The sequence below is a fragment of the Suillus subalutaceus genome, assembly GCF_016647625.1.
Source record: "Suillus subalutaceus strain FC151 chromosome Unknown DFJ58scaffold_95, whole genome shotgun sequence".
NCBI lineage: Eukaryota > Fungi > Basidiomycota > Agaricomycetes > Boletales > Suillaceae > Suillus > Suillus subalutaceus.
Genome location: NW_024540344.1, coordinates 73,441 through 94,524, shown reverse-complemented (window position 1 = coordinate 94,524; position 21,084 = coordinate 73,441). Strand labels below are relative to the sequence as shown.

The following is a 21,084-nucleotide window of genomic DNA, read 5'->3' as shown; positions in this document are numbered from 1 at the left end:
GATCGTCGATATCCGATAGGTATTAGGTATGTTCGGTGGTGATCAGTAGAGTAGGTAGGTAGGAAATTCTAGGAATCATGTCGTCTCGCAAATACATCCTTTTTGGGACTTTGACCCTAAGTCAAGGGCAAATGCTTATATTTTAATCTTAAAGCTGGCTTAAGCTGGCTGAGAGACCGAAAACGTGGCTCCATGGACCAGACCAGGCCGCTAATTACATAAGCCACAACTAGGTACATGGTCCAGCTTAATGTGGCTGCGCCCACGGCTAAAGCCGGAATAAGCCGGAACTGTGGCAACACTATGTAATACCATATTATTCCTGAGTATATGCTTAGAGCTAAGGAGTGGGTTTACATTTATTCAAAACCAAGGCATCAACTGATGATTTTACACTGGCAGGTGTGCATTACATGAATCAGTCAAGAGATCAGATTTGAGAATATTGTTTTGGCCATTGAGTGATTGGCCAATGGATGAGTAAGTCCTCTACCCTTGTGCCTCATGATTGGGTTCTCTGGGGATTTCATCAATCAAATATATTTTGTGGCTCTTCTTTAATTACTTGAACTGACTTGTTGTTGCAGAAATACTATGTATGTAGACTGTGATGGCACTCTACATGTGATGGTGGAGATGACACTACTTTGATAGTGTTGGTGAGTTATTTCTAGAAACAGTCTTGCACTGTGCTCACTAATATATTCCTATGATTGATTGTGCATGTCTGGGCACTTCAACTTGCTTGTTGAAGTTATATGCAACATACTACATACACCCCGTCCTCAGTGCACCTGCCACAGACTCTATCCCTCCCACCTCAATCTGTAAACTTTACATCACATATATTGCAATTGTAGCTAGGTATTCAAAGTTGCTAATATGCTCGTGATTGTTGGGGACAGGCATCACATTTAGAATCATCTAGTGGGTGTGGATGGCCTTGTGGCCCTGACATACACATTCCTCATCCCATCTGAGTCCACTGGTGAGGGAACAATACCTGCTTGGACCTTCTTCTCCTTCAACATTCTAACCAATGACAAGAAATCTTCCACTGCCTCAGGTGATGTTTGGATATGCACCACCATGCGAGAGCCAGTAAGACTAATGGGGTTCGGTAATGCAGCTGCATGATCTATGATTTCCCAGTACTCGACACCAATTGTGGAGGGATCATAAAAAACCTATTTCGCATCACAAGTTTGTTGGAAAATCTAAGATCGAGAAACAACTGATGGGGCTTACCATGCAAGTTTCTGCAGGACTCAATATGCGGACCTGAAGCTCTTCTAAACCAGCTTGTAGGCGTTTTGCTAGAGCGTGAACCCTAGGAAGGAGAGGGAAATTATGGGTAAGTGCGTAAGCGACCGACCCAGCAAGAACACCAGTCTGGCGCATCCCCCCGCCAAAGATCTTGCGGAACCAGCGCGCTTTCTGTATAAATGCCTTTGGACCGACGAGACACGTCCCCACGGGGGCACCTGCAGCGAGTCAGTCTCTACCCATACGTACCGGTGGCGATACTGACCGAGACCTTTGCTGAAGCACAAACTGACTGAGTCAAATGGTGCGCAGAGTTCATCAATCGGTGTCCGAGTCTCAGCGGCGACATGCCACAAACGTGCACCATCAAGATGCATCAGTATGTCATTCTTGAGGGCAAAATTAGCGATCTCAATGATGTCGTTTTGCGGCATGATCGTGCCATTCAGCGTATTTTCCAGGCAAATGATTCGCGTTGGTGCGCTGATAGACATTAAAAGAATCCTTGACACGCAGAACCTCCATACCTGTGTACGTCAGTGCCGAACACTACATGCGGTTCAATATCCTTCAGAGTCAAATGGTGTCCTGTGTAGGTGTTAATAATAGAGTGTGCGACCGCATAATCATGTGCATGCCATTTTTAGGTGTCAAAGCGTTCTGGAGAGCACCTGAGTGGATTGCCGCGCCACCAGCCTCGTACCTAGGGCAAGTCAGCCGCCAAGTCACGATGGATGGAGCAACAGCCTGAACTTATTGATATGCGCTCGAACATCACAAATAATGGAATTGGGAGGCTGCTGAAGATGCGTGCGGATAGCAAGCTGGTTGCCCATAGTCCCGCTGCTTACAAAAAGAGCAGCTTCCTTCCCTGCGAGCTTAGCGATGTGCGCCTCAAGGGCAATCGTAGATGGCTCGTTGTAGACGTCGTCACCGAGTGAAGTCTGTACGGCGTAAGCGAACATCTCCTTCGTGGGCACTGAACGATGTCCTGTTCAGGCGATTTTCAATAAAAGTAGAGAACACACCTGTGATAGTATCGGCTACCATTTCTTCAGCCAGACGAAATCCATACTTTCCATTTGAACTCACATATAAAACTCCTGGAAACTTCTTCCAGCTGTCTCGCATTGTCGCGCTGTTGAGTAGGAGTGATAATGTCTACTTTGACCTGCTCAATGATCGATGCGAGTTTAGGATCCATCTTGAAGAGAGGAGGGTGTGGTATGCGAGAAGAAAAGTGACGGATATGATTGCAAGAATGTCGCACACTGGACAGTATTCTCATGTCAGGTTTGGTCAAGAACGACTCTTCGAGTCTGGTCGCAGTGACTTCCCTTAGTCGAAAACTATTATCTGCACTTTGTTCGATATTTTACGGGACTCCGCTTACAAACACCGTGTGGTGAGTTTACAGTGCTAGTTGATGACTGACATCGTGATTCTGAATAAGTACGAAGATAACGGAGATAAGATAAGTCCATAAGACAACTTACGTAAAACATGTGTTCTTCCTGTGCAACGTTGTCGAGCACTCGCAGTTATACCAGCTCCGTATCTCCCTAGCTTTCTGTACCAGCTCTCGGTCTCTGTTTTTTCAGTATCTTAGCTTAATCATGGGGAACGTGGGTTATCTTCAGTTCGCAGGAATGGGTGATTTTAGTCCACTAACAAGCCTCCAGGGCGCCAAAGCTGCACAAAAGCGTGAACGCAATGCTGGAAAAAACGCAGACAAAGGCCCTACAAGTAAGACCAAGGTTAATGAAGCGGCGAAGAACATTGTTTGCCAGACTTGCAGACAGACCTTCGTGAGTCATTAGCCATAGATTCTGTCTACATCACTCTAATCGATTCCATCATCTCAGCTACTCACCACCCGTGCACCAGCGTAAGTGTCCTTTTTTTTATCAAATGAAAATATGGGAGAAGCGCTTTGTACTGATAGTGTACATGCACACATTGCAGACTAGAGGAGCACGCCCAGAACAAGCACTCAAAAACATTGGCAGAATGTTTCCCGAACTTTACCAAGTAGGATGCGTCCGATACATGTTTGTCTAATGTGTTGGGATGAATGGTTGCATTACGTTGTAGAACAAGTCAAAGCTCTGAAGAAAAAGAGTAAGCGAGGTGAGAAAGAAAAGGTCAAGCAACTGACTCACATCATAACTATCCATATAAATGTCCTCGCGCGGTTACTCTCATAGCGAGAAGCTAGTTGACCCCGTGGCCTGTGCACTTGCTCCTGCGCTCTGCATCTTTTCTCCGACCTTCTTGTTAACTTCGAAGAACTTTGCCACACATCTATCAATGCAGACACTCTCGCCCTTGTTGAGGTCTCCTTCGGCATAACGAGGACTGATACACTTGGCATGACATGAACTACACCACACGTAAAATAAGTCAAGGTCACAGGAATTGTGAAAAACTGTCACGAACGAAACAATACGGTTAAATACGTCTGAAACCATGTCAATTCTATGGCCTGAGAGTTAGCTGCAGCGGCTTGGGTGAAATGGGAGCCGACGCACTCGTTTATGGCCATTTCAATGCGCTCATGGTTGACACCACCGGCTGGTGACGGACCACCACGACCAAGGAAAGACATATTAGCAAATAATGTTCGAAGCGGAGTAAACTCGAAAGCAAGAATTTTAGAGGACACAGAAGTCCAAGCTTTAAGACTCGAAGATGTAAGGAGCAAAATATGAAGCGTGGCCACGTGGTTGAAAGGACGGGTCCAAGAAAGGCAATGAAAAATGTGCGGCATATCCGAGAGCAAGACCTTGATAGAAGGAAGACTGAAACTATGTCAAGACCTGTTGCTGTCCATCGTTGTAGGTTTGTTGACTATACGCCATCGCCGATCACGGCTCTCGCGTTTCCTCCCCTACCATTACCATGTCTCAAAGGTAAGAAACGAGAAAGGGATTCAAAAGATAAGTTCGGCACACTTGGTGTCGGCCATGCCAATGGCAACATCGACCTTCTCGAATGGACTGCAGAGGAGGGAGAGATCCAGGCATCCCAAGCTTGGCAAGTGCGTAAGGTGAGTGCTTTGCATTGTTATTTGACACATCAATTGAAGTTGCATTTAGACTCTTCCAGGTCCATGCCCATCAAAAGTAGATTCGCTAGCTTTTACTCTACGCTATCCGGACATATTTCCATCGGACACAGTACCATCGTGCTCTGATCTTCGTCTTTTCAGCTCAGGTGGTGGGTCTGAATTGCTAGAGTGGGACATATCTCGCAGCTGTGTTCGCGTACGATGCTCTTACTTTATATAGTTCGCACCAAACTCATATATTGGACTATAGAGAACCATTAGTTCCCAGGGAGGTGCCATCTGGAGCATTGCAGCCAATCCTGCTTCGACACTACTTGCCCTGGGTTGTGAGGACGGGTCTGTTCGCTTGCTATCCCTAGTTGCGGATACTTTGCAGCATCACAGGCGATTCGATCGCATAAAAAGTCGCATACTGAGCATTGCTTGGGGCCCGCCAACACCTCGACCGCCAAAACAGCGGACGGCGAAGAAGACTGACAATGGAACGGATAGTGATGAAGACAGCGATGACGATGAAGACGAGTGGATCGACACATGGCTCGTCACGGGTGGCTCAGATAGCAGCTTACGGAAGTGGGATGTCGCTACTGGCAGATCGACTGACCGCATGGGGACAGACAAAATGAAAGGTGAACGGACACTTGTCTGGACAGTTGGCGTGCTTGCGTGAGTGCACGCGCAAAATACTTCAGTTTTTCGATCTAATCAATTCGACACAGCGATGGGACCATTGTTTCTGGGGATTCTTTAGGTACAGTGAAGTTCTGGGACTCCATGACTTGCACGCAAACCTGCAGCTATCCGGCTCACGGAGCTGACGTGCTTTGCCTTGCAATCGGTCCCGTAAGTCGTTCAATATGATATTCTTCTGTGACTAAATGTACCGCATTTCAGGAAGGCACATCCGTATTCAGCTCTGGTGTCGACCAAAAAATTGTGCTGTTCTCATGTGTTCCCACCGCTCCAGAAACTTCTTCTGTGTTGCCCTCCGCCCCAGCACGATGGATTCAGTCTGGCTCACGTCGTGTGCACTCGCACGACGTTCGGTGTCTTGCGGTCTGGCCACCTTACTCCCCCATACCCCCATCTTACAAGCGAAAGCCCTCTGCAAATACGACATACATCGCACCGGTCCTAGCTTCTGGAGGACTGGACATGTCTATTGCCCTCACTCCCGCGCTGCCAGCCAGCATGACTTCATCTTCCATTGCCCCTCGCGTTGTCAACCCTCTCACAACAAGAGTCTCCACGACTTTCGAGGATTCATACTATCGTCGCATCGCATACACCGCAGCAATATGTGTTTCTCGCAGAGCGCGCCTTGTGGCAAGCATGCACGAAACAGGCGTCAATATATGGCGAGTTCTAGGCATCCCAGACTCGGATGTGATTGTGGATGGCGTTGATCCATCGACTGATCCTGAAACGCGGACTTCTTGGGAAAAGGTGCTCGAGATGGATCTCAACGTGCGCACGAATCTTATCGCCAGCGCGTTATCCGATGATGGGCGTTGGCTTGTCGTGTCTGACCTGTACGAGACCAAGCTTTTCGAGCTCAGCTTCAATGTGAGCAATGCAGAAATCAACCTTGTAGATGTTTTCCTGATTTATCTTACTCCAGCCTGCCGGCCTCCTCAAATCGAGCCGGGTGCGGACATTCGCATCAATATTGGAGAATCGAATCACGGCACAAAGCTCTCAGAATCCTGTCTCAACCGGTGGATCATCGTTTACATTCACCCCAGACTCCTCGAAATTGATCATGGCCTCTGCAATAACGTCGCTCATCCTTGTTATCGATCTCAGCTCGGAAGCTCCCACCGTACTTCGGACATTCAATCAACATTGCAACGCTGGGTCGATCACAAGCGGTAGAGTGGTGCGGGGAATTAACAAAAGCATCTCAGACGAGGAGTCGGTTGGTGGTATAGATTCTGTCGCTATCATGAAGATGGCAGTGAGTCCCGACGGCCAGTGGTTGGCCACATCCGACGACCTCTGCCGGATATTCATCTTCAATCTCGATTCCATACAAGTGAGTTTGATTTATCGCCAAGATGTAGTGCAGAGCTAATTTATACCAGCACCACACTACTTTGCCGTCGCTTCCTCTCCCACCCAGCGTCCTAGTTTTCCTCCCCGACAACCCGCAAATCCTCCTTGCCGTTCTTCCCAACAACACAATCCATATCTTCCACGTAGAACACGGTGAAGTGCCATCATGGGGTCGGGAGTTCAATTCTCGTCTTCCAAAGCAATTCCTCAGCGCCCCAGATCCAGTCATCGGGGTCGCGTTCGAACCCCTTCCTTCTTCGTCGGACGACGAAATGACGGGTATCGCGCCTCCCTCAACCAAGCCCAAAGAGGCTATCTTTTGGGGGTCCTCGTGGCTTTGCAAGCTTGAATTGGACTGGGAAGGCAAGTACACTGGCCAGTCACGGAAACGCCGCAGGCAGACCGGCCCGGTCGCAGTAGGAGAGATGGCTAGTGAAAGGAAGTTGCGGATGGTGACGAATTATCGCCCCATCTTGGCACTCGATTTCCTTGGACCTGGGGAGCTGGTGTTGGTGGAACGGCCGCTGGCAGATGTGTTATCAAAATTGCCCCCTGCATTCTTCAAGCCGAAATATGGGCAGACTTAAAATCCAGTACATCTGGCGATGCTTGTACCCCAAAATTTACCCTACGCGAGATATGCTGCGATATGCAATGGATAGCATTGGAACGTGTGGTACTACATGTAAAAGCGTCTCAATGGAATGTAACAAGGAGCAAGTAAAGACAACATTGGGTTAGATATAAAAATGGCAAATGAGATCTATGAGCTACAACGTGTATATGATATTAGCCGGGGTCTACCGATAACCAGTTTGGAGGAAGAAAAAACGGTCGTCTAGCGGACTGTTGCTTGCAGTGCTGCCTCTCTATCTTGCCTTTCATCCTCCCTGTGAAGTTAGGGTTACCAATAGAAGTATCAGACGTGCATAAATGGTGGCTACTCACTTGGCATTCAACATGGACAAGTACAACGTCCAGAAGACACCACAGGTGGACTGGAAAGGTATTCTATATGGCAGTGGCATGTATCGGAAATTAATCATCTATGAGAAATTGAGTTTAACATCAACGAACAGTTACTTGGGTCCTTAAACTTACTTGTGCTATAGGCCAAACCTTCCAGTTGGTTAGAAGAGCGGGAGCAAACATGTCAGTGTATTTTTCATGTATTTGCCTGAGACTTCGACATTCCATTACACCCATAGAGCCTATAAACATCACAAGCTAGAACACGTATGAGCCCAAGTTCAAAGCAGCGATCAAGGATCTGATTCTTACCCCAATCGGTGCCCTAGGGACCAAGGCGTCAGTCTACAACAGTATCAAACAATGAAAGTCTCACATTATTAGTTGGTCGGCAGCCACGCGTTTCGAAAGAGCTCTAAAGCTGATAGGCTGAATTCTCCATGCTCGGAGAGGAAATCGTCTCTCTAGGAATAAATTCCACCTCCCGAGTAGAGGGCCTCGCAAGCAGAGGATTCAAGGTTTACTCAGATAATCAAGTTGCATGACTTACTCATGCCGCTTCCAAGACAAAAGAAACGCAGTGTACGTGCGGGATCCCAACCGGGTTTGGGCTCGTGATCTTTAACGAGCTGAGGGTCCATGAGTTGCAGGAGAATGGCATAGAAAAATGAGTGTACCCACAATGTTCTGCGAAATCTGGGCAACGATGTCGCCAAGAGCATTCAAGGTTCCGCCGGTGACAGCGAGAGTGTAATTTGGGTAAGTGTGGTATGCATGCTGATAGGCACGGGCGATAGTGAGTGTGGCCATGCAAGAAAATAGGAGGGAGTACTAGGATGAGCAAAAATTTGGATGTGCAGTGGTTATGAGAGAAGCTCTAAGTAAGGTCGACGATGGTGCTCTCTCCACTCATTTTTGTTCACTTAAAAGCGACAGCGGAGTACTGTGACGCAATTCAAATTGTGTTCCAGAAATTTCCCTTTTCTTGACAGATGAACGGGTGGCTGTGACACTTTCTAGGCTCAGAAATAAAACCACGTGACCTCGACGCGTCTGTTAGTCACTTGTTTGTTCTGGTCAACCATCCGCGCAGACCCATAAATACCCGCCTTATACATTCCACCTCGCCAATCCCCTCTTGACCGCCAACCTCTACCACCATTTTCCCGCTCATCATCTTACCTTCTACCTGCCGCCCCCAACCATCATGCATTTCTACAGTACCATCATCGCTCTCACCGCTCTCACTGCCGGCGTCAGAGCCCTACCACCTCGCAGAGTCACACCGCGCAATACAATCGGTAACGTCATGACTGGTACAGGCGGGCTAGCACCTGGCGGGTCGGTCAACGGTGCAAGCACAAACTGCACAGACCCCTTGGGTTTGTCGTTGGGGTTGGGATGTTTACTAGGTGGTAGCAGTGTCGCAAACATCGAATCAAGTAAGTGAGGCGCTCACCCTTGTGTTCCGCCATCTGACCACTATCTAGACAACGCCGGAGCAGGAGGGGTGGGAAGTTCAGGTTCGGCAGCCATCCAAAGGGTTGGGTCAAAAAAGTTTAGAACGTCAAAGTTCAAGGGCGTTCCCGCAGGGAACGTGTCCACTGGAATGGGTGGATTAGCATCAGGTGGCTCGGTCAACGGCGTCCCTGGCGGTCTCGTCAACATCGGCTCAAGTAAGCTCTACGATATCTTGGCCAACGGCACAGATCTGACACGGTTTGTACCCTTATAGACAACGCAGGAAACGGCGGGATGGGAACGAGCGGAGACGCACTATGAGCGGTGAAAAAGGAGGAAGGAAGCCTCCACAACCTAAATGCACAAACTAGACTTACGAAGCATAGATGGCATGCACACGGACTACTCATTTGTACTATATCACACTGCACTATCCTCGCATTAAAACGGGTGAATGGGTGACGCAGGTGTACAATTGGCATCGCCGTCTTGTACAGCTTGCAAATAAGAAATCCACCGGAACTACAAGAGCTTCAGGTGGCCTGTCACCTGATTGATGAGATCTACGGGCGCTGCAAAGAATCTCAGTCTGATTACCATAACGAGCGACTTGCCCTACCAGGACCGATACCAAGAACAGTGCAGGAACCTGCCGCGATCTGTGTACGGCCACTACATTAAGAGAAAGGATCAGCGGATACGCATGGCGATGTATGTTCGAAGGAATACTTACGGAGTACTTACGCGTCTAGTATTGATCAAGCGCAGAGATTGAGACTCTTAGCAACTGCTTCGGTTTCAGGGAGCTCGTCCTCTGACGAGGATTTGAGAGCAATTTTAGCTTGGCTGGGTTACGGTGTTCAACGAGCGAAAGGTAAGTGAGTTTCTTCAGCACATACCCAGTTCTCTCCCAATGTTGTACGAGCTATAGACACCTCAATGTCAATTTTAGCTTGGCTGGGTTACAGTGTTCAACGAGTGAAAGGCAAGGGAGTTTTTCCAGCACATACCCAGTCCTCTCCCAATGTTATACGGCTATAGACAGCTCAATGAGGCCTATGACCTGACACCAATATCCTTCCACTTGATCTGGCTAGGAAGACTGATACTAAGCAGACGCGTCCGTAAGTTATACAAGTCCCCCGCCACCCATCCTAACAGTATCCAAAACCGCTCTCACCAACTCATTCCATAACCGTCTCACAATCGAATCACCACGGGCTTCCAATAACCTCCTCCGTACTAAGTCCGCAGGTGTCTCCAAGCGCCGCCGCCTCCGGAAGATCAAAGACATAAGGGGAATTAGGAAGAAAAAAATTGATAGAGTGGCTATTCTGCTTGCGGTGAAATAGTGGTTGAAATAAGATCGGACGAGTGCTAGGGAGGTTGGAGGTTGTACACTCGCGAGACTGTGGTCGACTGGCGGAATGCGGGGGATGCGAACGCCACTGGCACTTGAACTTCCTCGGGGCATGTTTTGATTGTAGCGGTGGCGAGGGGATCTGGTTACGGTAGAGTCTGAAACTGCTGATGTGGAAGTGGCGGATTGTTGGCGATTAAGTTTTGGACGGGGAGATGCTGGAACAGCGGTGCGGGTGGATTGTGGTGGATAGAGAGGAAGAGGAAGAGGCTGGAGATAAAGAGCGGAGTGGAGGTATTGGTGTAGGAGAGGGAGGAGTCTCAGGTTTTGGCGTCTCCCGCCTTGTACTCTTTAGCGCGTGAGCATGTTGAGCCTCGAGGGCCAAATAAAGTTCCTATCAATATCATGTTCAGCAAGACACAAGAATCATGGAATTCAACTCACGCGTTTTTTGTCAGGCGAGAGCTCATTTTCGTAGGACAGGAATTCTTTGACGTACTCCCACTCGCCCAAACGAGGCAAGACATGCAAGCAGTAGAGTTCCAGGACTTTGTGGTATGGTTCACCTGTGGAAGGTACAAAGTCATATTGACCGCGTTTTGATAACCAGTCCTCTGTCATCTCACGACCAACACTTGGACAATCTATCTTGATACTGGATGCGACGAGTGTGATGAGGACTTGGTGTGGAAGGAACGCGGAGCTAGGTTTTCGATGCAGAGATGAAGGAGTAAATAGAGTGAGAGATCGAGCACACAAAGTGGAAATAAATGATTGGGGAGACAAGAGTAGGAATTCTCGGAGTGGTTGGGGTAAATCAGCGATGTCTGGAGTAGAAGAGAAGACGGTGGTCTCGAGGGTGATGCGAAGGATATCCCACTTTCTCCGGTGTACATCTAGGGGATCAGGTGAGGGCGCAAGGGGAGGTGGGAGCAGTGCGAATGCAGCGGTTAACAAGGTGAATGTGATTGTGATGTCTCGGTGAAGGAATGCTCTCGCTGCACGGTTGTACAGTGATTGTAACGTTGCCTCCGTCGTCGACGAACCTTTGCCAGACGTTTTATGAGGTAGCATGTCCGACGTCGAGACAGTCGCCATTGTCGTCATAGCGGTCGGCATCGGCAATCTGCCTGAAACTCAAACTCAAAGTAGTGGTCAGAGGCTAGGGCTTTTATAGACCTGTCCTCAAAAGGTATAGATCTAGAGTATATCGTCAGCAGTTATCGTCCGAGCTCGTTGTACACTCCACTCAAACAGCCTTGAATCGTCGGTAGGTGTTTGGTGCTAGTGTGACCAGCGACTGCAGGCAAGTGACCAGCGACCGGCTAGTACTAACCGGGATGACACATGTGTCAGCGACGTCACGTCTGCCACGCCGGTCACCTATCCAATGGCACGGGTACTAAATATTTTTACACCTCGACATTTCAATTGGACTGTCGTGACGGTGTCGTCCCTTAACCGTCAGCCAAAATGCAGTGATAATCAAAGCTCACTGCGGCCACGGGCCCACGCTTGATTACCGGTAACCGCAGACAGCATTTATGCTGATTATGGGAACTCGGGTAACTTGAACTTCTTGCCAGCGGGCTTACACTGCCGCTATCGATATATAGTCTGTTATCGTTTGGTTATCCGAGTTAACGTTCAGCATCACAGACCACTACAGCACGTCATGGATCTTGGATTGCAAGGAGTGCACGTCATTGTAACAGGTCGTATTCTACGCTATCCTATTGCGCTGCTGACTTGACAGTACTCGAGCAGGGGCAAGTGGTGCCATTGGGCTAGAGACAGTGAAATTGTTTTGTGGTAAGTAATTTACTCTCGAGTGATGATTATTCAGTTGATTCAGACATCCAGCATTGGGCGCGAATGTGACCGCACATTATAACTCCAAATTTGGTCCGATCCAGGAGCTTCTGGCATCGAACACCAATCTTCAACATGTCCAAGCGAATTTGTCTCAAGAGGAGGACGTGGTGGGTATGTTCGAGTCGTTAGCTGTTATGCCTCATGGCCCCGTACAAGTGGTGATCGTCAACCACGCTATATATCCATTTTCGGAGACTCCAATCGCAAGGATGACGCTGGACCGATGGAACACCACCATAACTGCGAACTTGACATCGTCATTCCTGGTGTGCAGAGAGTATTTGAAGCACCTTGAACGTGCACCCTCTACTATCAAGGAAAAGGCGGCGATTGTGCTTATCGGAAGTACTTCTGGGAAGTTTGGCGAACCTAATCATGGGGACTACGCTGTGACGAAGAGCGGTTAGTAACGATTCTGCCCGCAGTTTGACATAAACTCATCATGTTCTAGCAATGATGTACGGTTTGAACCTCACTCTCAAGAACGAAATCGTGAAGATAGCCCCCAAAGGCAGAGTCAACTGTATTGCACCTGGCTGTGTCAAGACACCCAAGACTGAAGAAGCCTTGAAGAATTTTCAAATAGCGTATCGTATTTTGGCTACGTCAGTGGTACCATCATGATTCATGATCCACATTGAAATTCGTGCCACCACAGGACTCCACTTAAGAAGGTGGCCATGCCGATCGACGTCGCAACGCAGATTGTGGTCCTTGCATCATCCACTCTCTCTGGTCATGTCACTGGGCAAGTAGTGATGGTTGAAGGTGGAATGGAGGGAATGTTGCTAAATGGACCAGAGGATTTGCAGGGATCTTAAGCCAGGTTTTTTTCGTGAATGCCTTGTCTTATGTATAGGAGACAATGAAATACTTGAATTCTGGTTCCTATCACTAACTTGTAATAGTCTCGACGTGATTCATGGGGTTGCTTGCAGCTTTATACTCTCCGCTGTTGGGCAAACCAAATATGTAATGTACATCCAACATAGGGTCTATGACCCGAACGGACCCCACTTTGAAGTAACAAAAAACCCTCACAACTGATGCGATCTGAGACGACTACAACTAAAGAATAATCCGCAGCACCTAACTTCACAAGAAAATTCTCCCATGCCACCACCTGAGCCTTGTGTTTCTGTTGATCGTGCTTGAGGCCCTTGCATTCCAAGTGCAGGATGACCTTGTTGCATTGAACTGTCAGCCTCATTGCCACTTGAATGTTGCATGGCTGCAGCCACCGCCACCTCGGTGGAAGGGGCAATGCCGTATCTCTGCAAATGTATCGACTTGAATGACATTGAATCTTCATCGCGAGCAGGGGCTACATCAACAGTGTGTCTGGATGGTCCCACAAGAAACAGGCTGAAATTCCAACGTTGAGACTCACGTGGTAAAATCGATTGCGATGCATTTGCAGATGGATTGGTGAAACGCAGGGAGCCTAGCAAACTGTGCTAATGAAGGGGAAATGATGGACTCACAGGAGGAGCTGTGTGACGCGTGTATTGATACCCCAGAAGTCATCACCTTGGCATCAGTGTAAGGATAGCTCGGACAGTTCAGGAACGAAAACCATACAAACATGTCTTGCCAAGTCTCTGTTGTTGGGCTGCTGCTTGGAGACCACGGGCATCAGAAAAATTGAACGAATTGAACAAGACGAATGAACAGAGTATGAGGTTGTTCATAACAGACTGACGCACATCTCTTGGTCGGGCCGCACGTCCCTAATAAAGAAGTGAGAGACAGCGCAAAAGGGAAGCACGTATGACTTGCCTTAAGGGCTTCGCATCATTCGTATGCTGGATGTCGACCAAAACTACTTAGAAGACACTGACAACATAGACACGCCCACATAATCAATATCAATACCCTGCTATTTGAGCACCACCCCATGCTCCATATGTAGACTTTCGTGTCTTTTCCAGCACCTGCAATGTATTTTCCATCAGGGGATATAGCAACAGTCGAGAGTTCATTGTCATGCACGAGTGGGTCTCCAACTGGCTGATTGGTCTTGAGGTCCCAAGTGTGAACTGAGAAGTCCCTTGCTGCACTAACAATGGGCGCAGACCTGGAATCTCCGGTAGACTTGTACCCAGACCGGCCATTTCAGAGACGCCCTCGAAACGACAGGACGGGAACGAGCGAAGACGTAAAGGAAGCCTCCACAGCCTAGATGCACAACCTAAACTTGCGAAGCACAGACGGCATGCACACGGACCACTCATTTGCACTATATCACACTGCACTATCCTCGCATTAAAACGGCTGACTGCGTGATGCAGGTGTACAATTGGCATCGCCGTCTTGTACAGCATGTAAATAAGAAACCCGCCGGAACTACAAGAGCTTCAGGTGGCCTGTCACCTGATTGATGAGATCTACGGGCGCTGCAAAGAATCTCAGTCTGATTACTATCACGAGCGACTTGCCCTACCAGGACCAATACCGAGAACAGTGCGGGAACCTGATGCGATCTGTGTACGACCACTACATTGAGAGAAAGGGTCAGCGGATACGCAGGGTGATGTATGTTCGAAAGGAATACTTACGCGTCCAGTATCGATCGAGCGCAGAGATTGAGACTTTTGGCGATTGCTTCGAGTTCAAGGAGCTCGTCCTCTGACGAGGATTTGAGAGCAATTTTAGCTTGGCTGGGTTAAAGTGTTCAACGAGTGAAAGGTAAGTGAGTTTTTCCAGCACATACCCAGTCCTCTCCCAATGTTGTACGAGCTAAAGACAGCTCAATAACCAGATTGGAAGAATAATCATTTGAAGCATACCGCAGGGTTTGTCCTCGATAATGCCTTGTAGCATGCTAGTGTTGCGTGTCTGAAAGTCGTCGCATCATCCAATATAGTCTGTCCCCCGTCACATCATAAGCACTTACCCACACCTAAATAGTCATTCTCAATTGACCTGAGGACAGACGTGTGGTACTTACTGTGCAGCTATTTTCCCAGTGGTCATTTTGAGATCTGTTCGCACGACCAAGACCTTCGGAGGTCGAAGTCAGCAAGTGAAGTCTCGATTGGATGCCAGCTCATACCAATTTGCAAGGTTGCATGAACCCTGCCTTGACCGCGCCAAGATCTCCATCTGCAAGCGCATCTTCTTCTTCTTCACTATCTACCTCTGGTTCGACCTTGGGTGGTTCTTTATCCTTTGGCTCCGACGGTGGTATAGGTATAGGTTGAGTGGCAGGTACGGCGGTGTCCTGGGTGCATATTCGTGACCCAAGATAGTAGCCCAACCCTAGGGCAGCTCCTGCGACCACCGCATGTGATAGTTCTACAATAATGCGATTACAACATAAGTCGTGATGTTCCAATGTCTTGTGTCCAAATTGCTTACCTGACGGAGACATTAATGGCGCTCAAGGTGATTTCCTGAAATCTCGGTAAGCTCGGTAAAGGTCGGTAAAGGTCGGGTAAAATGTCCTGCTGGTAGTTAACATAAGGCTTGATTTTCTCTGAAGTTAGCTTACTCAACTATACGGCGTACTCCGGCATGACGTCGGAGCTTAAAAGTATATGCCTGCCCTACAACCACGACTGCGTCGTTCTGCACGACTGCAGGGTTCGCAGAACCTCTCCCCAATCCACCACCAGGCCAAGTGGAAGGCCATGAATCCCCCTCCAGTCCCATCCTCCAACCGTGGAAGAGGAAAGTCCAGGCGTTCCAAAGGAGATGGAGATACCACTGAGACAAGCATCAGTTGGCAGGCAGATGTCCAATGTACCAACAAGCTGGTCGATTACCTCGTCAACAATATGGCGGATTGTCGTGTCCTATTCTCTAGCGAGGGGAAGAAACCTAGTGATCCTAACATCGAGGGTCCTCCATTGGGCAAAGACAAGAATGCAATCCATGCGGTGATAGCAGAAGTGATTTTCAGTGGCGATAAAGTATATTCTGGCCAATATGCTGCCAATCGGACCAGGTTCCGTGACTTTGTGTCCAACCGTATAACAGCGTAAGTGATCCTTTGGTTATCAGACTGTAGATGCTAATCAAGTTATTTGAAGTCTCCGGAATAAATTCCGTGACTACCGCAACGAGTTTGAATCGACCGGTGCAGGGATTGTGCCCCTCGATGCGGGTACTGCGGAAAATCTACATGGTGAGTCCGTTACTCACGTTTATTCAATTCTACTAATAAAATTCACAGCCAAAGTCCAGAAAGAATTCCCCTGGTACGACAATCTCCATAAAATCTGGGGCTCCAACCCATCATTCGCTGCCAAAACGACTTCATCAAAGCCAGGCACTGACCACGCGGGTGATCTTTTCGCCCTCACCCTGTCCTGCGGGCAGCTCTGTTCATCCCCCCCCCACAATGTAACATCCCTTCCACCAGCACTGCCACTGGTAGTGGAACAGGCGTCCCACAATTCAACTACCCTCCCCCTCCCCATCCCCCACCTTTGCAGTTTGCCCCCCATCAATTCGACTTTGCCCCCCCTCACCCAGGTGGTCAACCAGGCAGCGTCACTGGTTCCCACCCACAGTGGAGTTACATCTCTCCCCAAAGCGCCCACCCTGGTGGTGTTCCTGCTCCGCAATTCAACTTCCCCCTCCCACAAAATGCCCAACCAGGGAATGCTTCTGGCTCTCCACAGCACTGAAATTTTGGCCTCCCTCCCCAAGGTGCTTATACTGGTGGTGTCGCTGGCTCTCTCCCCACTCCCCAATTCAACTTTGCCCCCCCTCCACAGAGTGTTCAAGCGACCAGCACTTCTGGCTCTCCACAACGCTGGAATTACGACCTCTCTCCCCAAGGTGGTCAGTCACAAAGCCACAACACATACTCCCCAGGCCCTCCGACACTTTCAGACTTTCCTGGAATGGACGACGACGACGATAACCCCCTTGCTGATGATATGGAAGACCTGCGTATGGATGAGTCAGTCGGTCATCATGATGACGACAATGTCTTCAATTTGAACAGCCCCCCAAAATCCAAACAGGGCGGCAAGAAACGCCAGCAGCCTCCATCTTCTCCAACTCCGTCCCCCCTCCCACATTTGTAGCTCTGCAGAAGCCCCGCACCTCCACCCACGACGGTCGTGGCTCCTTCAAATCCCATGCTGGTCAGCTCATGGTGCGCGAGGGTGCTACTAATAGCACCCCTTCTGTCACGTCCTCGAAGACTTCCCGCAGCTCATTGGGACGTGGACGCGCTGGTAGGCAAGGCTCGTCAGTTCAAAAATCACCCACCTCACAAACATCTGTTTCAGCCAATGCAAAAGGCAAGGACTCAGTGTCGAAACGTGTCCGGTCAGAAATTCAAGAACAAGTCGACATGTTGAACGATGACTTGGAGAGCATACACTCTGAGAAAGTCTCGTTGTATCAGCTCAAAAATGAGCGACTGATGGTGAAGATGAACTCTAACCGCCAGCAGAAAGAGCACGATTTCATTCGTGAGGAGCGTGCCAACGAGCGCGCAGATGCTGCTATTGTCCATCAACACATGAAGGAGGCCAAGGAGACGGAGATTCGCCTGCGTGAAGCAGACACCAAGGCTCTCGAAATGGAGAGGGACGTGATGCGCCTGCGGATCGAGTGGGCCAAGCTCAATGCTGGCAAGAGTGATTGATGTCTCCTGGGGCTTCAATTTGTATGTTTGTATGTTCGTTCACTGGGTTTCGTTTCTGTTCGCACTTCCGACTTGCTCATTTGTTTTTTTTTCATATCTCACGCTCGCATTTGCCTTGTTCTCGCGCATCTTTGTATGGCTGCCACTGTCTTCCATGAGTTACTTGCTATATCTATGTACTACAATTGTTTTTGTTTCAAATCATCCGTGTTATGTGCTCACCCTTCGTGACGTTGAGCTTCTGAATGAGGGCTGTTGAACAACTGATCCATGAGCCTCGCCCTACATGCTTGACCCAGTGTACCCTCGTATGATCTATCGCCTATCACCTCATCACCATCCGCTTCTTCAAACTCATGGCGCATAGTATTTAGCCCCTCCCTGACGGCCCATCTGATTGTTGAGCAGTTGCGCTGTGTCTCAAAGCAGATGATCATATTGTGGAGTATTAGGCAACACCTGACCCAGTGGAGAGTGATTTGAAGGTCCCTTTGATTCTGCATCGGGTGACGAAGTTCTTTGAGCAATTGGAAGCGTCCTTTCAAAGCAGCAAACGCATGCTCGACATGAACGTGAATCTAAACCGATTGAAAGTTAGTAAATATTCTAATGAGCAAAAAAATGAGTACATACGCGAGAGAGATTGACATTGAAGGTCTTTTGATTCCTCGTCAAGCGGCCGTTCCGTGGCTTCTTGAAGGGAGGAACACACCATTTCTCCAGCGCATAAGCGCTATTGGCCCAGACCCAGTGGTCAGCCTGAAGAAGGGCGTCGTGTTCTTGATAAACGCGTGTCGATTTGAATGCGTACGCGTCGTGTGTGCTTCCAGGATGACCGAGGGAATAATCGACGATAAGCAAGTTATGAGGCATGATAACTCCCTAAAGGTTTCATTAAATTTCATACCATTAGAATAAGAGGAAAAAACATACCTGACAATTGAGATAATAATTTGATTTCCTGTCATAAAACGCTTCACCATAAAGACCGGGCTTTTCATACAGATTAATTGCAGAGCCATCGACTCCGAAGATCCCGTTTCTCCACTCGGGACATGACCTCGCCTCGACGAATCGGCGAGCCTGCTCTGCATCATCAGAGTCAAGAGCGGGGAAGACGATAAACATATCGTGGAGATCAAGAATGGCGACCATGATGTGATTGCTGCAATTGATTACCGAGCCAATGCTAACACCAGCCCACTGAGCTACGTCTTCCAGAGATATGGTGTTGCCATAGTGGCCGGCACAGTTAAGAAATATTGCGAGTTGGACCACGACGGGGAGCTGCGGGTTATTTGAGTGATTGGTGAAGATGGCGTGACCCGAAATTTGATCTAGGATGTTGTCAAATGTGTCTGGATTGACACGAAGCTTCTTTCGGAACAGGTGATGTTGAGAGTCCCCGAAATCATGAAGGAGTTGTATTTGGGGGGCTCGCATGGGAGGTGCGTTTGGTTGATGGAGGACGCATGCCCTGATGACCTCATCACGAAGGGAAGTGATGGTGTCGTTCAGACAGTCATAACGTGCGGCGAAGTGGTCAGATTCATCGCTGGAGGAGTCAAAGTCAGAGCTGTCAGAGAAAAAGGGGGTAGGAGGTGATGGAGGTGTGATAATTGTGTCGAGGTCAGAATCGTCTGAATCCAAGTCATCAGAATCAGAATCGGAGAGATCATAACTTCGGATTGCACGCTGAAGCCTTGCCTTTTTCAAGGCTAGTTGCGCCTCGTCCAATTCATCAAGGAGCTCATTGCGTAGGGAGTGACGGGGCTAGTGATGTTCCGGCCCGGCTTGGGCTCAAAGCCCCGGCTTAGGCTCGGCCTGGAGGGGCTTAGGCTCGCCGGATTTCAAGCCTGAGCCGTGAGCCCAAGCCAGCCCAAAGCCACGGCCTGGGCCCAAGCAGGCCGCGGCCCACACACTAAATTTTTGCGGGATGCGTGAACATAATTATAAATGTAAAAATCGAAAATTTATACCGGATCAAGGCGACCGTCGTCGCGTTTGTAGAAGCTACGAAGAGAGTGTTGAAAGCTGGTATTGACGTCATTGAAATTCACAACGCACACGGCTATCTGCTGTGCTCTTTCTTGAGCCCCATCAGCAACACACGCACAGACGAGGACGGCGGAAGCTTTGAGAATCGAATTTGTTTAACTCTCAAGGTCATGGATGCTATCCGTGACGTTATTCCTGAAGACATGCCACTCTTCCTGAGATATCTTCGAGTCCATAAGATGTTCTTGCTTGATCTGAATGATGCCTCGTAGGATTTCTGCAACTGAATGGCTCGAAGAAGCACTTCCAAATGAACCATCGTGGCGTGTCGAGGATACCGTCAAACTTGCTGGTATTCTTGCCGAGCATGGTGTTGACTTCCTTGATGTCTCTAGCGGTGGTAGCCACCCAAAAGCCATCATGAAATCCGGGCCGGCATACCAAGCGCCGTTCGCCCAGGCAGTCAAACAAGCTGTTGGGAATAAGCTTGTCGTCGGGTGTGTCGGGTCAATCACCAATGACAAGGTCGCCCAAGAAGTGCTTGAGACGACAATTCCAAAAGAACCCGGCGAGTGTTTGGGCGTGAGTTATACTCGTGAGATAAGTTGGCACCTGACCTGATGATGTGTTGGTAGATTTGCATCAGACCTTGGCGTTGCGGGGTGGGGCTTCGGGGGTCGGGGGTAGCAGTCATAAGAATATTGACTGGTTATGATGAAACTTTGGAGGTTCGCCTGGGCCGTCATCATACGTACACAGTATCCTCTAGCATCTCGGATAAGAGTCCAGCAAGACCAAGACCAGTGTTTCGAGCAAACACCCAGAGTAATTTCTGTACTGACAGTATACCGTCTGAATCAATACTGGTGTTGCTCGGGGAGGTCACTGCAGTGACTCCGAGCGACGTGCTTGTATAAGTAATAATGTCGATGCCATTCGTAAATTGAATGCAGAAAAACAACTTGAATAACACACCTTTTCGTGATCAGCAGCCTCAAATTCCCTCGTCCATCCGCAATATTGCAGTAGCAAGTGCCAAGCCGCGGCTTGAGCCGCCGGCTTAGGCTTTCCAGAATTGAAGCCCAGGCCCAAGCCCTGGGCAGGCCGTGACCTGGGCCTGGGCTCGGCTCGGCTTATTTAGGCCTGGCTTCGGCTGGCCCGGGGCTTGAAGCCGGGCCGGAACATCACTAGACGGGGCATAGTGAAGGTAGAGATAAGATATTATTTTAGGCTCCGACGCGATGCCGAAGGGCAGCACAGTTGAGTAAGCTAACTTCAGAGAAAATCAAGCCTTATGTTAACTACCAGCAGGACATTTTACCCGACCTTTACCGACCTTTACCGAGCTTACCGAGATTTCAGGAAATCACCTTGAGCGCCATTATTGATATACTAAGAGTGGTCGGAGTTTGCCGAGAGTAG

General features: G+C 48.9%; 11 protein-coding genes across 11 annotated transcripts; 6 read left to right on the top strand and 5 right to left on the bottom strand.

The window, feature by feature from the left end:
• Positions 1 to 68: 68 nt before the first annotated feature.
• Positions 69 to 2,715, bottom strand: DFJ58DRAFT_907135 (pyridoxal phosphate-dependent transferase; the record flags this gene model as incomplete). Its single annotated transcript, XM_041395043.1, has 9 exons — positions 2,359 to 2,715; positions 2,295 to 2,309; positions 2,020 to 2,245; positions 1,905 to 1,969; positions 1,794 to 1,854; positions 1,532 to 1,749; positions 1,249 to 1,484; positions 987 to 1,187; positions 69 to 116 (listed from the first exon to the last, which is right to left on the bottom strand). The coding sequence occupies exons 1-9, from the start codon at positions 2,552 to 2,554 to the stop codon at positions 69 to 71; spliced, it is 1,266 nt and encodes a 421-aa protein (XP_041241093.1). The 5' UTR covers positions 2,555 to 2,715.
• A 57-nt stretch (positions 2,716 to 2,772) lies between these two features.
• DFJ58DRAFT_508395 (At2g23090 like protein) lies at positions 2,773 to 3,312 on the top strand. Its single transcript, XM_041380747.1, has 4 exons — positions 2,773 to 2,891; positions 2,949 to 3,074; positions 3,132 to 3,154; positions 3,232 to 3,312. The coding sequence occupies exons 1-4, from the start codon at positions 2,883 to 2,885 to the stop codon at positions 3,299 to 3,301; spliced, it is 228 nt and encodes a 75-aa protein (XP_041241092.1). The 5' UTR covers positions 2,773 to 2,882; the 3' UTR covers positions 3,302 to 3,312.
• DFJ58DRAFT_800847 (Tim10/DDP family zinc finger-domain-containing protein) lies at positions 3,132 to 3,999 on the bottom strand. The gene is made up of 5 exons (XM_041390842.1): positions 3,798 to 3,999; positions 3,706 to 3,744; positions 3,429 to 3,648; positions 3,212 to 3,374; positions 3,132 to 3,154 (listed from the first exon to the last, which is right to left on the bottom strand). Exons 1-3 carry the CDS (start codon positions 3,872 to 3,874, stop codon positions 3,468 to 3,470), a joined length of 297 nt encoding a protein of 98 aa, XP_041241091.1. The 5' UTR covers positions 3,875 to 3,999; the 3' UTR covers positions 3,132 to 3,154; positions 3,212 to 3,374; positions 3,429 to 3,467.
• A 76-nt stretch (positions 4,000 to 4,075) lies between these two features.
• On the top strand, positions 4,076 to 6,978 carry DFJ58DRAFT_664347 (WD40 repeat-like protein; the record flags this gene model as incomplete). The annotated part of the gene is made up of 7 exons (XM_041382426.1): positions 4,076 to 4,315; positions 4,365 to 4,532; positions 4,587 to 5,002; positions 5,056 to 5,179; positions 5,231 to 5,902; positions 5,958 to 6,371; positions 6,421 to 6,978. 7 exons carry the CDS (start codon positions 4,076 to 4,078, stop codon positions 6,976 to 6,978), a joined length of 2,592 nt encoding a protein of 863 aa, XP_041241090.1.
• A 78-nt stretch (positions 6,979 to 7,056) lies between these two features.
• On the bottom strand, positions 7,057 to 8,308 carry DFJ58DRAFT_800841 (uncharacterized protein). The gene is made up of 7 exons (XM_041390841.1): positions 8,042 to 8,308; positions 7,911 to 7,989; positions 7,737 to 7,857; positions 7,673 to 7,685; positions 7,493 to 7,618; positions 7,340 to 7,437; positions 7,057 to 7,281 (listed from the first exon to the last, which is right to left on the bottom strand). The coding sequence occupies exons 1-7, from the start codon at positions 8,168 to 8,170 to the stop codon at positions 7,230 to 7,232; spliced, it is 618 nt and encodes a 205-aa protein (XP_041241089.1). The 5' UTR covers positions 8,171 to 8,308; the 3' UTR covers positions 7,057 to 7,229.
• Positions 8,309 to 8,433: 125 nt separating this feature from the next.
• DFJ58DRAFT_800840 (uncharacterized protein) lies at positions 8,434 to 9,338 on the top strand. The gene is made up of 3 exons (XM_041390840.1): positions 8,434 to 8,802; positions 8,851 to 9,036; positions 9,096 to 9,338. Exons 1-3 carry the CDS (start codon positions 8,568 to 8,570, stop codon positions 9,140 to 9,142), a joined length of 468 nt encoding a protein of 155 aa, XP_041241088.1. The 5' UTR covers positions 8,434 to 8,567; the 3' UTR covers positions 9,143 to 9,338.
• Positions 9,339 to 9,831: 493 nt separating this feature from the next.
• Positions 9,832 to 11,479, bottom strand: DFJ58DRAFT_800837 (uncharacterized protein). The gene is made up of 3 exons (XM_041390839.1): positions 10,626 to 11,479; positions 10,407 to 10,575; positions 9,832 to 10,348 (listed from the first exon to the last, which is right to left on the bottom strand). Exons 1-3 carry the CDS (start codon positions 11,298 to 11,300, stop codon positions 9,951 to 9,953), a joined length of 1,242 nt encoding a protein of 413 aa, XP_041241087.1. The 5' UTR covers positions 11,301 to 11,479; the 3' UTR covers positions 9,832 to 9,950.
• On the top strand, positions 11,458 to 12,983 carry DFJ58DRAFT_800832 (NAD-P-binding protein). The gene is made up of 5 exons (XM_041390838.1): positions 11,458 to 11,896; positions 11,949 to 11,993; positions 12,045 to 12,458; positions 12,508 to 12,661; positions 12,715 to 12,983. The coding sequence occupies exons 1-5, from the start codon at positions 11,857 to 11,859 to the stop codon at positions 12,875 to 12,877; spliced, it is 816 nt and encodes a 271-aa protein (XP_041241086.1). The 5' UTR covers positions 11,458 to 11,856; the 3' UTR covers positions 12,878 to 12,983.
• A 1,019-nt stretch (positions 12,984 to 14,002) lies between these two features.
• Positions 14,003 to 15,522, bottom strand: DFJ58DRAFT_800817 (peptidyl-tRNA hydrolase PTH2-domain-containing protein). Its single transcript, XM_041390837.1, has 9 exons — positions 15,417 to 15,522; positions 15,112 to 15,353; positions 15,007 to 15,059; positions 14,846 to 14,894; positions 14,770 to 14,795; positions 14,615 to 14,716; positions 14,500 to 14,552; positions 14,284 to 14,452; positions 14,003 to 14,225 (listed from the first exon to the last, which is right to left on the bottom strand). Exons 1-8 carry the CDS (start codon positions 15,427 to 15,429, stop codon positions 14,403 to 14,405), a joined length of 588 nt encoding a protein of 195 aa, XP_041241085.1. The 5' UTR covers positions 15,430 to 15,522; the 3' UTR covers positions 14,003 to 14,225; positions 14,284 to 14,402.
• A 127-nt stretch (positions 15,523 to 15,649) lies between these two features.
• DFJ58DRAFT_706120 (uncharacterized protein) lies at positions 15,650 to 16,313 on the top strand (the record flags this gene model as incomplete). The annotated part of the gene is made up of 3 exons (XM_041383723.1): positions 15,650 to 16,038; positions 16,091 to 16,185; positions 16,234 to 16,313. Coding segments are annotated over exons 1-3 (525 nt in total), but the record flags the coding sequence as incomplete, so codon positions are not given.
• Positions 16,314 to 19,646: 3,333 nt separating this feature from the next.
• On the top strand, positions 19,647 to 20,283 carry DFJ58DRAFT_664286 (uncharacterized protein; the record flags this gene model as incomplete). Its single annotated transcript, XM_041382424.1, has 2 exons — positions 19,647 to 19,903; positions 19,935 to 20,283. Coding segments are annotated over 2 exons (606 nt in total), but the record flags the coding sequence as incomplete, so codon positions are not given.
• Between the last annotated feature and the right edge of the window lie 801 nt (positions 20,284 to 21,084).